The 18,652-nt window shown below is 36.8% G+C and overlaps 1 protein-coding gene across 12 annotated transcripts in view; it reads left to right on the forward strand.

Moving 5' to 3' along the window:
- The window catches only part of DCDC1 (doublecortin domain containing 1), a 437,850-nt gene that overhangs the window by 208,472 nt on the left and 210,726 nt on the right, over positions 1–18,652 (forward strand). For all 12 annotated transcript variants that reach the window (XM_045066083.1, XM_045066081.1, XM_045066085.1 and 9 more), the window contains one exon: positions 3,028–3,198. In XM_045066083.1, the coding sequence (XP_044922018.1) occupies positions 3,028–3,198 (171 nt within the window). The remainder of the gene's footprint in view (positions 1–3,027; positions 3,199–18,652) is intronic.

The following is an 18,652-nucleotide window of genomic DNA, read 5'->3' on the forward strand; positions in this document are numbered from 1 at the left end:
TATTACCTACCCAATTTTGGTATACGAGTTACTTCATGTGTAGGGTTATCTTTAAGGGTAGTCTGTTATAATAACTGAGAACAAAATGTAGCACTTTGGGGATAAAAGACCTTATGAATATGTAAAGTAACATAAAGTTTTAGTAAGATTGGATGGAAATTTTACCAAAATGTCAATGCAGGATTCTTGATATATTTTTTCCTATTTTGAGATATGTTAATTTTTGCTAGAACACCTTTTTTGATAGTTTTAACTTATCTTTTTTAAAAAGACAGGTGATAATTGATGTAATTGTACTTCACATACATTAACAGATAATCATGGGACAATTGAAAATAGCAAAAATGATAGAGAAATTTTTTGAAAGAACAAAGGATTCATAGGAAATGAAACTTTTAAGGCTTTAACCAATAGCCCTTTAGAATGCAAATGACATCATCAATTGTATGGTTGGTTGGTTTCTGATGTCACATGAAATCCCCTATCTGTGAAAGGCTATGGATTGTGACAGTAAAACCAGTCATGTATAAAAATGTTCTCAAATCAAAGCCTGAAATTCCTCCTTTTTTTTTTTTTTTGGTGGCTCACTATAGTATAAAGTACAGTATGAAAATTGCAGAGAACAGTATTACTGACAAGCATAATGCATTGCATGATGTTTAATATATTTTAAAGACTAACATAAAATTTTGTCTTTTTAAATCATATGATGCTGGGGGTGAGGAAAGGTTCAGAGAGGATCAGTGCTTTGCAGAAATGGCATCTGGAGTCTAAAGCTTTTCATTCTTGCATTTAAATTTTGTCAGACAACTATATGAACAAGTTGCTTGGCCTGTTTTGGTCTCTAGTTTTGGTATGACAGATGTTATTATCCATCATTTTTGAGGATAATACTGGAGGGTAGTATGGTGAAGATTAGGCTGGAAACTGACCAATTTAATATTGGATCACTTATTATTTCTGTATTTTAAATGTTACAACTTTATAGTAGAGTTAACAGTACTATGGGAAGCATAGACATTCATTCCAAAAAACAGAAAAGGTTTTTAATCTTGAAAGCCAAGCTGAGGAAGATGGGGGGAGCAACTGGGGGATTCACTGTTCTTTTGGAGGTAGATTAATTCAGGGGAGGTGGCAGGGTGACTCTGAGGTGGAGAGACCAGGGACAGAGAGACCACTCAGTAGGTGTTGTGGTAATTCAAGTAAGGGGAAAGGATGAGGAGATGAGGGCGTGGACCAGAGTATTACTTATAAGAAAAGGAAGGAAGGAGAAGAAATATATGAATTTGGAAGAAGGGTTGGCAAACTACAGTTTTAGGGCCAAATATAGTCTATTGATTATTTTTCCTAAAAAGTGTTATTGGAATACAGTCTTGCCCACTTACATGTGGTCTGTGGCTGCTTTCAAAGTACAACTGCAGGGTCAAACAGTTTTGATGGAAACCTTATGGCCTATAAAACTGAAAATACTATCTGTCCCTTTTCAAGAAAAGATTTGCCAGTCCTTTTTAAAGTGTAGGATTTTTTTTTTTTTTAAGCGACTAGCTGAGAGGCGCCTGGGTGTCTCAGTCAGTTAAGCATCCAACTCTTGATTTCAGCTCAGGTCTTAATCTCAGGGTTGTGAGTTCAGGCCCTGTGCTGGGCTCCATGCTGGCGTTGGAGCCTACTTAATTTTTTTTTTTAATGAAAATAAATAAAAAAAAACAAGGGAGTAGATGATTAATGACATAAGGACAAATAAGAGAGATATGGAAGATCAAAGAAAAATAAGAATCATTTAAATTAGCTTGTTTATATGCACATAATGCTTCTAAAGTTTTTGGGGAAAGTTAATGTCATTAAAGTGTATGTCTACGTATATGTGTGTGTGTGTGTGTGTGTACATACATATGTAATCTTGAACTAACTAGGTAGAGTAGAAAAGTTAATATTCAAGTTATATAGATAAGAGTACAAACTTGCTTTCATTGATTTCTTGGTTTCCTCTGTAGAAGGGATAGAAATCATGGATTTAACAGAGTTGGAGTATATACTAGGACAAATACCATATTTCATTTGAAAGAGAGAAAAAGAGGATGAGGTGTCTGTACAAGGGAGACCCTTGGAGAAAGATTTCCCATTTTTTACTATGGACATTGAAGTGAGATGGAGAATCTGCTAGCAGATAGTTTCAAATTTTTATCTGCTTTATGTGAAGTAGGGATAGGAATAGGAAAGATAGACCAAGAATAACAACTAACACTTGATATGTGGAAAATAACTAGATTTAAAAAAGAAAACACTATAATAATATAATGTACATTAGACACATTACTATAGGCTAGACAATGTGTCATTCATTCTGTAATCTTATTTAATTCTTAATATGATAAGGCTGTTATTATTCTTCATTACAGATAAGGGTTTTATTACCTGTTCACAGTCTTTCAGTCAGTAAATGGAAGAGCCATGATTTTTAACCCAATATTTCAAAAGCCCATTCATAACTCTAAATGGGTCTAATTTAATCATTTTTAAAGGGCCATAGGTAAAGTGAATTTCTGCTTTAATCTCTTTTGGTGACTACCATATATCACTTAATGTTTGTGTAAGAATCTAATCTATTAGAGAAAACAAATTTACATAACATGGTTTTCATATAATAAAATTAAATATTGTCAGTGATACATATGTTGGATTAATTGAAGTCTTAGGAAGATTTTATTCTGTTAAGCATTTTAGAAATCCTTCGCAAATTTGTGAGGTGCATGTTTCTTCTCATAACCGGAGATATTTTTATTCAGCATTTGTAAATGGCTATCTATTCCATATTAGTGAAGTGCAAAAATTATAAATTTTCCCATAAATAAAATTAGCTGATGAAAGAATGCGTATCTCTTCTGTTCTCTTTACTTGAAGATAGCGCTATACTCAAATTCTTATATTGAAGTCATTTTCCCTCCCATCAAACTAGGTACTCAAAAATCTAATAGGTGTGACATCAACAATTACTTCTTGCTAACAACTCTTGTAATTTAACCCTTTCAGGTGAGCAGGCTGATTGATGAATTGCAGACAGCTATCAAAAGCAACAGAGGTCATCTCTCTAAACTTGGCCCCCAATTACAGGCTGAGCAGGAGCAATTCTCCTCTTATGTCTACCAACACATTAAAAGCCTTCCAGCAAACACTCTTATCCCAGGAGGCCTGCAGCTCAAGGTGGGTGTCATTCTGTAACTCTCACTGGGTTCAGCCAGAGATGAATACACTCTGCTCCATTTGAAGACCCTTCTAACAATGCCACTCAGCTTGAATTTCTTTTAATGTTGTCTTTCTCAAACCAGAGTTTGGCTTACAAGTGCTAATATTACCATTCAGAGAGTATGCTTTAAAGGAAAATACCTAGAGGCATTTGGAAAGTGGATTTATAAACTTTCAATGTTTTCAACTCAGAAAAGTAATTTTAATGAAGACATTTAATCATGTGAACATGGCATACTTTTCCAAGAAACATATATTTTTGATAGGAGTCACTATGTATTTCAGTTTCAAAAAAGATCTTATTTAGAGAAATGGGAAAGGCTTTAATAATTGACAGACAGTGGCAATAGGAATTAGAGGTGAAAGGCCAGGTGACTGATTGATGTACAAACTACATTTCCAAGGAAAAGGATCTGTATTGGATAAGTGTGACACATGTCTGAGTTCACTTGGTAAAATCAATACTTAAGAATATACTGGGGAAAAAGGTGAATTGGTTATTTGTCGGGACAAGATGGCTAAATGTTCTATGCTACATTTTGCTATTGCACCTCTGGAAGAGAAAAAAGTGACTCATACTTGGCTAAAGTGGCTTAAGAACTGAAAGTTAAGGAATTTGAATCGTTTGTTTATCACAATCAAGTATCCATGTTAAGTCTGTCAAGTTAATGTTGTTCTAATGATTTTGTAGCCCACATTTCAAGAGAAAATAATTGAATTACTCAGTGGATGGCCATTTTTCCATCAAAGGAACAAACTATTTCAACTCATCATTTTAAAAATTATATCTATATTTGAATGTGATAACAAAGTAATTATATTTTAATCAGTCTTTATTTCTATAACTTTTCTTAATATTAAGTTTTATTCTACAATTATAAACTTTATATTATAATTATGAACATCATATTTTCTATCTGTAATACTTTAAAATGACATTATCATGTTTGCATTTGGAATGAGAATATTACCATGCAAAAATTGATCTTTGGGGAAATGTAATTCCACAAAAAACATTATAATTTATTTTCTGTAGTCTACGAGTCAGCTAAAGGTTTAGGAAGTGATGTTCAAGACATCAAGGTCAAGGTTTCCCATCATCCAGTAATATTTTTCTTTTCCAGATTTCTGTCTTGGTTACAGATCTAGTCCAACCTTTTGCAAAGTACTTGTTATTGATTAAGAGAGGAGCTAGGTGAGGGAGCATGGTTGCCTTAATATCATTTATCTCCACTCATTTGTATCAGCAACCTGGAATGCCTGGGAATATGCCTGGAAAAAACAAAAGTTTTTTTTTTTCTCACAAGTTTGTTACATATTTCTGAATAATTTTTATCATGTGTTCATATTTGTACGTGGGCTTGATAGCAAATATTTAACTTCAGGATCTGAATTACTACTCTTATGTATTTCTTTAATATGCTTCATAATTTTTTCCATACCGGCAAACAGAAGAGGAAATGTATATATGCAAAGAAGCCATCTTCTTGTGCTGTCCAATACAGTAGCCCCTAGTCTCATGTAGCTGTTTAAATTTAAATTAATGAAAATTAATTAAAATGAAAAATCCAGGGGCATCTGGGTGGCTCAGCGGGTTAAGCAGCTGCCTTCAGCTCAGGTCATGATCTCAGGGTCCTGGGATTGAGTCCCACATCGGGCTCTCAGCTCAGCAGGAAGCCTGCTTCCCTCTTCCTCTCTCTCTGCCTGCCTCTCTGCCTGCTTGTGATCTCTGTCAAAAATATAAATAAAACCTTTAAAAAAATAAATAAAATGAAAAATCCAGTGCGTCCATTCATGTGCCCATGACTTTTCTGGTTGTAGCACTGAAAACCTTATATCCAGGAAACCTCTCAGTCCCAGGCAAAACACGATGGTTAGTTACCCTGGTTTTATCTGAGTTCCCTCTCCCCACTCCAAGATATCCTCCGTCTTTATCATTCTTTTCCCATGGAATGCTCAGTTCCCCTCCCTTCTTCCCAGTTTTCCCCTTTGGAATATCCAATTTCTCTTAGGCAATAAATTCTTTTTCCCGTATTCCAAGAAACCTGGACATCAGCCCCATCAGGTTTTAACATAGACCACTGGTCTTTCAATCCTGGCTGCCACATTAGAATCATCTGGAGACCTTTTCTAAAACATCAATACCCCCACCTCCAGAGGTTTTTTTTCCTCCTTCTTTTTTTAAAGGTTTATTTATTTTTATTTTAGAGAGACTGAGAAAGCATGCAAGGGGTGGGGGATGGAGGGAGGGTGTAAGGAGAGGGAGAGAGAGCATCTCAAGCAGATTCCCTGCTAAGGCCAGAGCCAATGTAGGACTTGATCTCACAACCCTGAGGTCATGACACTTGAGTGAGCATAACACTCAAGAGACTAAGTGGGTTTGAAAAGCTGAAACTTGCTCCTACTGGTTTGAGATTGCTCATTGTTAAATTTTCAGGAATTTCATGAGTCAGTTGTTAAATACAGCCATTGTTAAAAATTATATAAACTTAAAATAAAGTAGTCATGTTAAAAACAAAGATAATAATCTTCACTTCCTAATTATTTTATTATGTTTTACTGTTACCTATTCTCCTTAAAATTATTTATGCCTATCATGTTTGTTTCACAGAAACACTATATAATGGTATGCTACTGAGCGTCTCTTCCAAAGTTTGTATTCAGTGACGACTTGTAGTAACTTGAAATTGTTGGGAGTGCATGTTTGGACTGATGGAAAAGAAACCAAGATCTGCAGTTTTCTAAGCTGGTTCTTAAGATGGAAAGAGCCAGATAGTAGTGACAAAAATGGATTAGCAAACTGTATCCCAAATATTCAGATTTGCAAATCTTAGAATTGAGGTCTTTTTCTGCACTTCCTCCTCAGTGGGGAGAACTTGCTAATTCCAGCTGAAGAGATACTGAGCAAAGGCCACTGCATGCCATCTTTTATTAATTCCCGAATCAGATCATATCTGTTGTCTGGCCGAACTCTAGCTTCCCATGGCACATGGATGAACTGCCCTTTCTTGGAGCACCATCTCTAACGCAGTTACCTCTGACTTACTGTGGCCAAGACCATGTCTTTTCTGGTTATGAACAACTTTATCCCGTCTCATGGCATGTCCTATACAGAGTATTAGATGATATATCAACAAATGAATATGTTTTCTACTTATAACTCAAAGGCATTGTGGCTCTAGTAAAACTTATTTTTCCCCCTTTCTATCCATTTTGATCTTAAAAGAGTGCCTGATCAATAAAATAAACTGGGATGATCATCTTTCCAATTTTCTGTGTTTGATGATCTATATCACTCTGCTGAATATGTATGTATATGTGTATTATACATCTATGTTTATACACATATGCACGTGTGTGTGTGTGTGTGTGTGTATACATATCCATTGGTAGCTTTAAGAACCAAAATAATTGATTGTATTGTCATCATCTTCTAGAGCAGTGGCTTTCAAATATGGGCTGAAGGCCAGGTGTGATTCAAAATTCCCTGGCGTGGTTTTTCATATTGTATATGGTTTGTCTTCAATTTTTCACTGAGGTTCTTATCCTCATCATATCTTTCATTGATAACTTAGAAATAGGAGCTTTTGGTAAGGTCTAGCAGGCCACCTCTCAAAAGGACATACTCTTTCTGTATTCCATGTAGCCTCAGTCCCATTTGTGCAATTACATGGCATGAAATAGACCTGAGTTTAAATGGATATATAAGACAAAGGCCTGAGAACAACCTAAATGTCTATCCCTGGTATGGGAAAATTCCCTATAAAAAAAATTGAAAACATAATAACATTAGAGGAATTTTAAGAAAAAGTTATGTCACTTATAATCCCATTATTTGTTATATAACCATTCTCACTTTTGCATATAATTTCCATAAGCACTCATTTGCCCTATGTAGTCATAACCACAGTGTACATTTTTTTTTTTTTTTTGTATTCTGGTACAGTCTCTTGCCCATCATGGGACCTTTTAGGTTGATGGAATCTTATTGTTTCTAGCTTTAGTAGTCACACTTGATGTGCACCATAATTTATGAAATCCTTCAGGTTTTTGGAGTTAATGCTTACTAGTCTAAACCTTCACTTACCTTAGATCCCCTGTCAATGCCACCACCCCCAGCCACTTTGAGAACATCTGCTATAGCTATGGCTCAATGACTTCTGCTTTTCCAGTCCTGTTCTTTCTTGCAGCTCCTCCTCTTCATCCCCATGGAGATGCTGTCAGAAATGTTAGCGTTTCCCTGGGAGAGCAGGAAAGAAAGGGTTGATAGGAAACGGTATTAGCCAAGCTTTAAGAGATGGTGGGTGGAAAAACTAGAAGGACGTTGGGTGATTGTGACAGAGAATTGATGAGCACGAGTGTGGGATGTGTGAGTGGGTGGGAGACAACACGGGGAAACAAGTGGAAGATGGGTACAGGGAAGTTTTTTCACTAGAATTAGTGCTTTTCACACACAATTGGTCAATAATGCTCTGTGGGTTGTCTTCCATTCAATGTCAGTGGAGGCAGATCCGGTTTATGTGAGGTCTAGAGCTTACACAATTTGGGCGAGAGCAACCTATTTAAAATTAGGCCTGAAAGTGGATATTTATTTGGATTAAGAGGAACCTATTTAAAATTAGGCCTGAAAGTGGATATTTATTTATATTAAGAAAGTAAACCATGACAAATTAATGGAGGATTGGAGATTTAGATCCTTTCTTTTGAGACTTTTTTTAGTTTTTCTCAGAAGTACTTATATGGAAATACTCCTTAATTGCTAGAGAGTTGCTGGCTTCCCTTCCCTACTTATGATAATCTAAAGCTCCCAGCAACTTCCAGTACTCTCAGGGCTGGGGCAAGTATGGGTCTAGAAGCTTAATCTTCATTAACTTTACATGAATTCACTCTGGTTGGGAGCAAGGGAAATATGGTGGAATTTAGTAACTAAAACAAAACAAAAAAAGATTCAGGCAGCTGTGATTTGGAGATTTTTAGCCTTTCTATTTTTATATTGTTTGGTTATATTGTTCTCTTATAGCATAAGGAAAATTAGCTTTGTTAAAGGGATAATTTAGAGATTTATTTTTAAAAGATTATCTTTGTCCGGCATCTAGTTCATCTTCTGAGTAGTATGGTATGCATCTAACAATTTGTATTCTGCCGGTGACAGAAAGAAAGATGATTTTCAATGAATAGTGCAGTAAATCCTCACATTATCAAATACTGCCTGCCAGGCATTCTCCTAGGTACTGTGGGAAGATGCAGAGAAGCCTAGAATACCCTCTTGGCCCATGCCTATGATTATTTTCATACAATTAGAGCAATAGGACACCTTTTGAAGACAATGAAACTAATGTGTGGGTTTTCTCAGCTTTTTACTACTTTACCATTCCAGTTCATGGGTTTATTTCTCTTCAGAAGATGGGATAATTTGATTGATTACAGAAAAGAGACTAACTTTTATCTGTGATACCTAGTCATCCCTATGCTTTGGATATCTGAATTTGGATTTAGATATTTGAATATGGAATTTGCTCTACCAGTGGCACAAGAGCATCATGAATCCATTTGAGATTATTTGGTGGTCTTTTTTTTTTTTTAATGTTTGAGGCTTTCTAACCATATGTATTAATAGAAAGTTTATTTATATATTTAGGAATATGTGGAGCAATTAAGTGAATAGAAGGAGAAAACATTTTTTATATAACATATTTTATCCGTAAAATAGTGGCAAGATTTGTTTCTTGAATGGCCTCATCACTGTGTGTGCATTATGTCCTTATTTCCATTGTACAGCCCTTGATTTTTGTCTTTCTGTTTAAACCACTTTTTCCAGATATGTATTTATAATCCCTGAGCTGTTCTGTTATTTCACCTACATTATTTGGATAAACATTGGAAAAACAAATTCAGGATATGCGTTAAGTATAGATACTAAAATGTTCCAAGATGACATTCATTTTCAAAGGAATTATGACGAGACTCGGAAGATTGGAATATTCGGGGTCATTGTTAAGATTTTAAGAACATTCCTTAAATGTTGGGCAAAATATGATGGAGATTATTAATTTTTATGTGTGGATTTTATCACTGTAGGCAAGTGTCAGACTGCTCATTTTAAAGGCAAAGAAACTTGAGATCCTGTGAATGCCTTCCAACCTCTCATGGAATAACGATTAGCAGTAGGCACAGAAACCACTCATCTACTCTACTTTCTGTTCTATTCTTTCTTCGCTTTGCTTGCTGGCTTGTTTCCTTCCTCTCTTTCTCTCTCTCTCCTTCCTCCTCTTCCTTCCTTCCTTCCTTTCATCTTTCAACTGCTGGGGGGAAATGCCAGTGTATTCACCTCAGCCTATTTCCTGACAGGCATTTGCAGCCAGGTGTAAATCTCTGTGCACAGGAAGATACAATCTTCCCTTCCTAGACCCACTGAAGAGAAAAACTGCGTCTGGATCAAAATCAGGGAAAAGCAATTGGTCGGGGCATCAGCTCCCATGCAGAGCTGGTTGTAATGAGAGCAGCTTTCCTTGCACAGTCCTGACAGCCTTGAAGGTGCCCAGAGAATTGCCAGGTGGGCAGTCAGCAGGGAAAGTCCCCAGGCCAGAGCTGGATTACTGTCCCAGCAGTTACCCGGACTAAATGCAACCACTGAACCTTACTGCTGTCGGCACACTCTCTCTCTCGGGGAGATTGTCCTTCTCCATAGCAGTTAATTTGTTTTTACCTCTCAATTAGCTTTTTCACAGAGTGTTTGAGATGCTCAAGTCATTGAGATTCTCTTCCTACATATGCTCCCGTCCCCTGAATTACCCACTGACATCTATGTTAGCCCAACTCACCATGGATATTATCAAGCGTCAATTCATCATCTGAACATAGAAATGAATACAGATTTTCTACTAAGTGCAAATGAAGTGATACATTTACACCTACTTAAGATTCTACATACAATTTCAATAATGTTTTATGAAAAATGGATTACTTACTAAAATAAAAATGGACTGCTATAGATGGCAAACTTTTATACAGGTTTTAGTTACCCAGTTTCCCCTTATTCATATTAAGGGGGAAATTAAATTTGTAGGCATATTTGATATATTCTAAAAAGACACTGAATAGCATTAAAAACATGTACCCTACCTAAAGATGAGAATATGATTTCTGAGGCTGAGAATTTGGGGAAGTCTGATGATTTAGCTCATATTTAATCTTAAGATGTTCATTTCCCCTACTGAAATAGGATTTGGGAGATGTGACTATGTTTTTCTCATCAAAAAGAAGTCCTCATTTTCTTTGGAAAGAAATATATTAAATCCAGGAGCTTCCAAAAAAGCCTTAACTTACCAAACTCTGGTATATGGTATATTATATTATACCCACTACTGACAAGATCTATACACCTTATACTTTAATCCCAATTAAATAGAATTTTAGGCACTAAATTAATTTCAACAAAATGAGATCTTTGTTTCATTTCTTCTTGAAAGATCCTCATGTATAAAGGGCTTATTGAAATTACTTGGCTTAGGACGTGACAGGCAAGCACATTTGCCTTGCCACTGTCATCCAGATAATTTAGAACATTTTCGTATCTTAGTGAGAATTTTAATTGGATACAAAGAAAATATTTTTGTAGAACTTTCGCCTTGTTTTGGAAATTTTACTTTGTCAATAGACAGAAAAATGGGATGGCAGGGAAGTTCCTTAAAAGAAATATTCTAACAAAACAATGAAATGTGCCATTTTTTTAAAAAAGATTTTTAAATTTATTTTAGAGTTGGGGAGGAGCAGAGAGAGAGAGGGAGAGAGAATCTCAAGCAGACTCCACGTTAAGCAGGGAGCCCTGTGCAGTGCTCTATTCCATGACTCTGAGAAAACTACTGGAGCCAAAGTCGAGAGTGGTTGCTCAACTGTCTGAGCCACCCATTGCCCCCAAAATGTGACTTCAAATGCTTAAAGGCAGGGAAATGTAGTCCTGCTCCCACGTTAACTGTGAAGCCTGTGATGGCCATTTTGCAGGCCTCTCCATCCTCAGCCTCTGTTGACCTTCAGCCATCCCCACCCCCTAAGCCCCCAGTTTAGACTGTCAGGTACCCCATGTTCTCATTTACCACCTTTTTTCAAGTTTCATTCTTTCGAAAAGGGCGTGCCATACTTTCTTTCAAGCTAAGACAGTTTACAACAATATATTTTTCTTAGATTAAAATTCTTTTTTGGAATCTACTATATAAACAAAAGTAGGATCTACCCTAGTTGAAGCCAAGATGGTGGCTGCCCACACAGACTCACTCAGGTTTGTTCTCCCGCTTGGGACCACAGACCTGTTCTTGCCCTCCACCCACCCCAAGCCTGCTGAGGGATTCCAGAGAGCAGAGACCGAAAATCCCAGCCTCAAAGGAACAATAACCTATATGGCTGAATATAATTTCCTCCGTGGTATTTTAATTATAACAAAGGAGTTAATCTCTAAGTGGCATTTCAAATGTTGACAAGTTGGTGGGAGAGATATTTTTGGCTTTTGGATCTCACCTAAAATTCTGCCCCATACGCAGTCACCCAATTTGCATCTGCTAAATGGAGGGCTCTGCTTCAACCTATTTATAGAGGAAACTTAAAGTGTCTCTTTTAAAATAAATTATTTTCTCAGGTATCCCTTTAATGGGCTTTAAAATATTATTTGACTTTTTGTCCAGATACCATTTAAACTGATAAAGTTTAACAACTATGTAACTTGTTTTTACCCAAGTGTATTTTCATTTCCTGGGACAAAACATACTGGCTCCTCACCTGTTAAATACTACTTAACTTGGAACACTACATCAAAAAGTAATGATGAATTTTATGGTGACTAACCTAACACAATAAGAAAAAATAAATAAATAAAATAAATACTAGTTAAAGACATCTGTTAGGCAGTAAAACAACTTTTTGTATATGCAGTATAAACTAACTAATTCATTATTAAGTTTTCATTGCCTGAGTCCCATAATTTTAATATTTGTTTTGTGATTATCACTTTATCTGAATATTTAAGTTAGATATGTTTACTGTTTGATAGATAATATACATTTGAGAAAATATAGAAAATGTGAATATTCTAAAAATTATCTTGCAAGTCTATAAACATGAAAACCCTAATAGCATATTTATTTGATTTAACGTACTTATAATATTACTTCAGTTTGAGTTGATTTTCTATCTTTAAATGTGATTTTGAATTCTGATTGGATGAAGATTTTTTTCATGGCTAATTAGCATCTCACATAAGATTAATATTTCATTTCCATTTTCATGTTCTTTGACTTAGGTTAAAAAAATCTTTTACACTAAAATACTTTTCTGTGTCCTTAATTTTTTTCATATCAAGTTTCATCTTATGAAAGTTCCTAATACTATATATAAGACTAAACTTTGATATTTGTAATTAAAACACTAGAAGATTTCATTTCTGAGGATCTCCTTACTCATTATGAGTAGATTTGCTCCCGGGCGAGTCATTTAACCTTTGAGAGAGACGTCCCTGTAAGATGTGCTTGCTTTGTAGTATTGAGTGAGTGCGTGTGTGCGATTGTGCCCCCTGCACTCAATATTGCCAGGCATGCGTGTAGTGGATGCCGTTCCCGCTACTGCCAGAATCCCCTCTTCAAGACTGAGATACCCACCCCCAGCTGCCACAGCTCTGTTCTAATTGGGGAGTGACCCTCTGAGTAAAGGAACCGTTTCTCCCAAGAACAGGCACACATCCCGAGGGCAGCCTGCAGCCAACATTTGCTTCCCACACAGTGAGAAGGCAGGGCTCCTTCTCCTTACTGAGTTCTGGATGACTCTGAAGGGCCGGCCATTCCAGCTCTAGAACTCCCACCTGAGGCCTCTGTTGCCACTACATCACAGTTCACCTTGACCTACCCACTCCCGATGTCCTCACTCCCGACCAGTGTTGCTCGGAAGAAGGCTCACCAGTATACTTCCTGTGAGTAGATCTTGGCTTCAGAATCTGCATTCTGGGGATTATAATCCAAACAATGTGTCAGCTAACCTTGTTTCAACATCTTTAATTATATCCACCTGAAATATGCCAAGTACTTTTGTGTGGCTATTTTATACTCCTGTTCTTCACTGGACCAGTAGTAGTAAATCCTGTTTCTGCACAGCCTCTCAACTGTTGGCAACACGCTGCAGTGTCATTTTCTTATTATTGCCTCTTGACAGCGTTGTATCCTGAGGTATTTTGAAGCTTAGGTGTTTGTCTTCTACTCACACACAGAAGAGCTTCCTGGGTGGTCTGCCCAGCAGTTATGGAGCATTTGGGAACCTGCTGTTCCTCCACAGCTAGCTCTTAACCAGACTTCACAGTATTAAAGGCTGGCTAAAGGCACTGAACTAGACCTTATACAAGCCCTTAAACAGATATGATGAATGATGCCAGACAAACCTGTCAAAGAACCACATTAGGTCAAAACTCATTCAGGTCATCTTTCCCCCCAAGGGGTAAGTTTTGGTCACTGTATATTAAATAAAATCTTTTTAGTACTTCGTTGATATTTTTCTGCCTTCACAAATACTGCTTATGGACAGTTATGTTCAGTTTGATTTATTTATACCCATAGACACAAATATATTTCAAAAATATTTGCTTAGCTACAAATTTTATTTCCCAACCCTGCTAATACACAAATGAACAAGTACAATTACCCAGGAATGAGCAACAGAAATAGACCATTTCTAACCATGTTAATGGTTACCACTGTGGTTGGAGCCCCCATCATCCATTCTTTAGACGGCTGACACTCCCTGCAGTCTGCCCGCTGCCCAGCAGCCACAATAATCCTTTTAAGTTAGATTCTGTTTCTGCTCTGCTCCAAACCCTGCAAAGGTTCTCCACTTCTCTGCCAGTCTCTTAACCCTCTGACTTCATGTTACCGTCTCCCTCTGTCACCTTGCTCTGGTAACACTAGTCTTTTCGCAGTTCCTAGAATATACCGGCCACATCTCTGCCTTAGTTTCTTTGCTCAAGCAGCTCCCTCTGCCTGCAATTCTCCTCTCCCAGCCTATCTGCTTGGTTAACTCTCCCTGGCAAGTCCTTACGCAAATCTTTCCTCTCTTGAAGGCCTGTTCTGGTCACCTGCTTCATATGTGTGCTGCCCGTCACACTTCTGATCCCAGGCCCTATATCCCCTGCCCTTTTTTAGGTAGCACTTAGCACCTTCTAACAATCTCAGAGGTGCAATTACCATGAAGCTAATGAAACTTAAGCTCAGGGTTCCTTCCCTGCATGCACCCCTTTGAAAACCCTGGGAGAAAACATACGAGCACTGAGTGCAATGGCCACGTATTCTTGTAAAATTTGCAAATATATCTTAACTGAAATTGGTTGAGACCATTGTCTGTTTCTGTCATTGTCTGCCAACTTCCTCTCTGTCAAATTTTCCCTTGTACCAAGTGGCTGCATGCATTTTTTAAAAAAAGATTTTATTTATTTATTTGCCAGACAGAGATCACAAGTAGGCAGAGAGGCAGGCAGAGAGAGAGGGAAGCAGGATCCCCCCCTGAGCAGAAAGCGGGATGCGGGGCTCAATCCCAGGACCCCGGGACCATGACCCAAGCTGAAGGCAGATGCTTTAATCCACTGAGCCACCCAGGTGCCCTGGTTGCACGCATTTTTGAGGTCTGGAGGGAGGGATACTGAGTTGGGGATACATTTAATTTGGGTATAGCAGAATGTAATTAATGTTTTGCAGTCACTTCCCTGTATATATAGTTCAGTTAGTGCCAGCTGTTCTGATGCGGAAAGCGCTTCCAGGAAGATGGCTCCTACCTGCTGGCTAGAGTGTATTGCTTTCTGTCTATGGACTAGCGTGCTTGGTTTCAAAAGTATATAGGTGGTGGAGGAAGAACATGGTGTGAAAATAATAAAGCCAGCTATTTGTAGGAAATTCTTCCACATTTTATAGTTCATATTTTAAAGAAACCTGATCAGGTTTTCCCCAAATTTGACATCAATCCTAAATACTTTTATAAAACGATCAACAGAGTTATAATACTGAGAGAGATTTTTCTTTTTTAAACATTTTTTATAAGATTTTATTCATTTATTTGAGCTCAATCCCATGACAACAAGATTACAACCTGAGCTAGAACCAGGAGTTGGTGCTTAACTGACTGAATCACCCAGGTGCTCTCTTTTTTTTAAACAATTTTTAAAACAATTTTATTTATTTACTTGAGAGAGAGAAGGTGGGGGGGGAAGAGAATCCAAAGCAGACTCTGCGTTGAGCACAGAGCCTGACAGAAAGAGATTTTTCTAATCAATAATAAAAAAACTTTTGATTAACCATGCCAGATTAACAGTGCTAAAGAATTATTCCTATTCTCCTTATAGAAAATGTAACCAAATTACCACATGAAAAGATGATCAAAGACAATTCAGAGAAAACGTGTTGGATAGGTAATTAATGGAAATATTTTGTAATATTTTTACTATGTGTGAGCTTTTTAATGTGTGTAAATTGTGATTTCTTTTCTCATTTTAAATGAATATTTTGTATCTAGTTTTACATTTATAATTTTGCATTCCTTTTATTAAAGAAGGCCCACCAAATTCTATTGAGGGTCTACCAAGTTTATATAATTTGGTGGTCCTTCTGTAAAAAAAAAGAATGAACAATTAGCATTTAGAAGACCTGGATGTATCCTGACTATGCTATATGATTCACTTACTTGTTCCTCAAAAGCAGGAATCTTAGCTCACTGGTGTTTCTTACCTGAGCAGTGGTTGGCATGGTAGGCACTCAGTAAATATTTGTTGAGTGAATGAGTCGATCAACAACATTACAATAAAACATTGGTGTTAATCTAATTTAATTCTGCTTTAAAAAAGTCAATATTGACATGAAGGAAAATAAGAAGACTGTAGTTCATGGAAAACGTTCCTTAAAACTTTTTACTTGTTATAACTAATCATAGAAGTAAATTCTTATTCATAGGTATTTTTTTTTCCACTAGTCATTAGCTACCATGTTTTCGAGAGGATCTGGATCACTGTTTTTAAAGGTTCTATTATCTTACTCCTTGGGACCCAAGACTAGCCTCAGTTAGCTTTTTCCATCATTCCACTACAAGGATAAGAATTTAATTTTAGAGCTGTAGGGAGGTGAGGCCATGCAGAGAGCCACTGGGAAGCCACTACTGCAGTCAGTTTTTCTTAAGCCAAGAATCAGGCAGCAGGAAAATAAAAGACTATTTTTTTATTTTTCTATATTTAGTCAATCACAGAAACTCTGTTTAGAGAGTGCTCTTTGTTTAGACATGGACGGTAGAAGTAAAAATACTTCTTATGCCAAGGAAGAAAAAAATAAATATAATACTTGGATTTTAGAAAAATGAACATAGTAATGAAGACCCTAAAAATGAGAGGTGAGCCTTAAATACAGAAAACAATACATTATATAAATGACTGATGGGCAGCAGCCTTCTTTCACTTAAATACCTATACTTTTACTTAAACTCTAAAACATATATACATGTATTTAAATGCCTTTATAGGGATTCTGGAGACCAGAACCAGCCTTGTTTGTTTGTTTGTTTGTTTGTTTTTGAGAACACTTCTGGATATAGAAGAGCAGACAGACTTCTTACTGGTAGTGAAGGAAGCAGAGAGCTAATGAAGGTCTTAGGGATTGGCCAACTTCTTTTTGCTTTCTCAGTTTGGCAGTAGCACTCACACTGCTCTTTTCTAGAACATAATTTTCTGCACTGTCATTCTGCAAGTCTTGACAAAGGAATATTAGTAAGTTCCAAACTGTGCTTTTGTCAATGCTAACTTTGCAGAATGTGTGACGTCCAGAGTTGTGACCATCCCTGCCAACTGTCACTGTTGTTTAAAAGCTCTATTCCAGGTGAGGGCTCTGAAGAGATTGTTGGGAGAATAAGATTTTCCACCCAAATTATTTCCTGTGGGTTTGCAGGAAACCCTGGGTTGGATTTACAAAATTCCTTGCAAAAGTAGAGAGATTTCTTGCCAGAATTGTGCATGTACTCAGAAAAGAGGTTTTTAAAAAATCTTGGTTAACAAAAGATGCTATAGGGTAAAGTATATCAAAGTACCACGGCTGATAGCTGTACTATCTCCAGGGATTATTAGCATGATAAAAAGCACTGAGTAGAGAAATACCTACAATTCTTGAACAGTATTACTCTTTTTTTTTAATCCATCTTTTTCTTTCTTTCCTTCCTTCTTTCCTCCTTCCCTTTCTTTCTTTCCTTTTTCTTTCATTTCTGAAGCCTAAGGAAGTGTTATGGAAGCTCATTATTTCCCAAATTAGATTAGGACTAAATAAATAACTCAAAACTGTCTCAAAAGCAGAAGATGGTTTTCTTCCTTTTTCAGTAAGATATTTTTCTTGATTATCTTCTCTGGAAATAGCACTAGAGTTAAATACAATGACTGCTCTGATGTAATAGGTGTATCAGAAAGGGAAGAAAAGAACTTTTGAGAAAAATAAAATAAGCAAGGATTTAACTTAGTCATTAGGCCTCTCTGGGCCTGCTTCTAGTCTTAAGAGCCTGGTGAATGGAATGGCACACCCCATGTGGGTCTGTAATGTGGTTAGGGGATGGTGTTCACTCTATTGGATCCCTCCTTCTGAACTGGTTTGTTCGGATATTTCAGACCAGAACTCTTGCTAACATTTTTCTCAGCAAGTGTTGCATGATGCAATTTTAAGAATTTTGTCTCTGTTACCACCAACTGGTTGCATATGTGCACTTAAAATGGGTGGCTTCATTGTACTCTTATGAAATAAATCTGTCAGGTTGAATTTCATTTAGTGAGTTCGAAGATGAGGTGAACATGGATATATTTTATTATTTCTATTTTTTAAAGGCTTTATTTTTAAGTCATCTCTATACCCAACATAGGGCTTGAACTCACAACCCTGATATCCTGAGTTGCATGTGTACTGAGTCATCCCATGAATGCTGATACATTTTACATATAAGTCAAAGATTCCTCATGTAATTTGTGGCTTTATGTTTTCAAGAAGGATGAAATGAACTAGCCAATTGGTCGCTAACTGACCTTACTTTAGTGCTTGTTCCATTTATGCCTCCAATGCAGTGATTTTTCCTTTAATGACCACCTTTTTAAAGTATTTTATTAAAATGTAGGGAATGCCCGCCAGGTTAAAGACACTGAAACTGTAAGGAGAAACAGGAGACTTTCTTATACTAGTCCCGTTGATTTTCATTGCCAATTACTTGCACTTGTTCATAGAGTCAGGCCTTGCTTTGCAGTTTTCCACATGCATGACTTTCAGTTGACACCACACTGTGCAAAGCCAGGACGGCTTCCCTTTATCTATGTATGTATGAACATATGTACAAATGTGTAGGCGCATGTATTAATTTTTAATTTTGAATGTGTTTATTTTTC

The sequence above is a fragment of the Mustela putorius genome, unplaced genomic scaffold, assembly GCF_011764305.1.
Source record: "Mustela putorius furo isolate JIRA1106 unplaced genomic scaffold, ASM1176430v1.1 tig00003859_pilon_pilon_pilon, whole genome shotgun sequence".
In the NCBI taxonomy this organism is placed as follows: domain Eukaryota; kingdom Metazoa; phylum Chordata; class Mammalia; order Carnivora; family Mustelidae; genus Mustela; species Mustela putorius.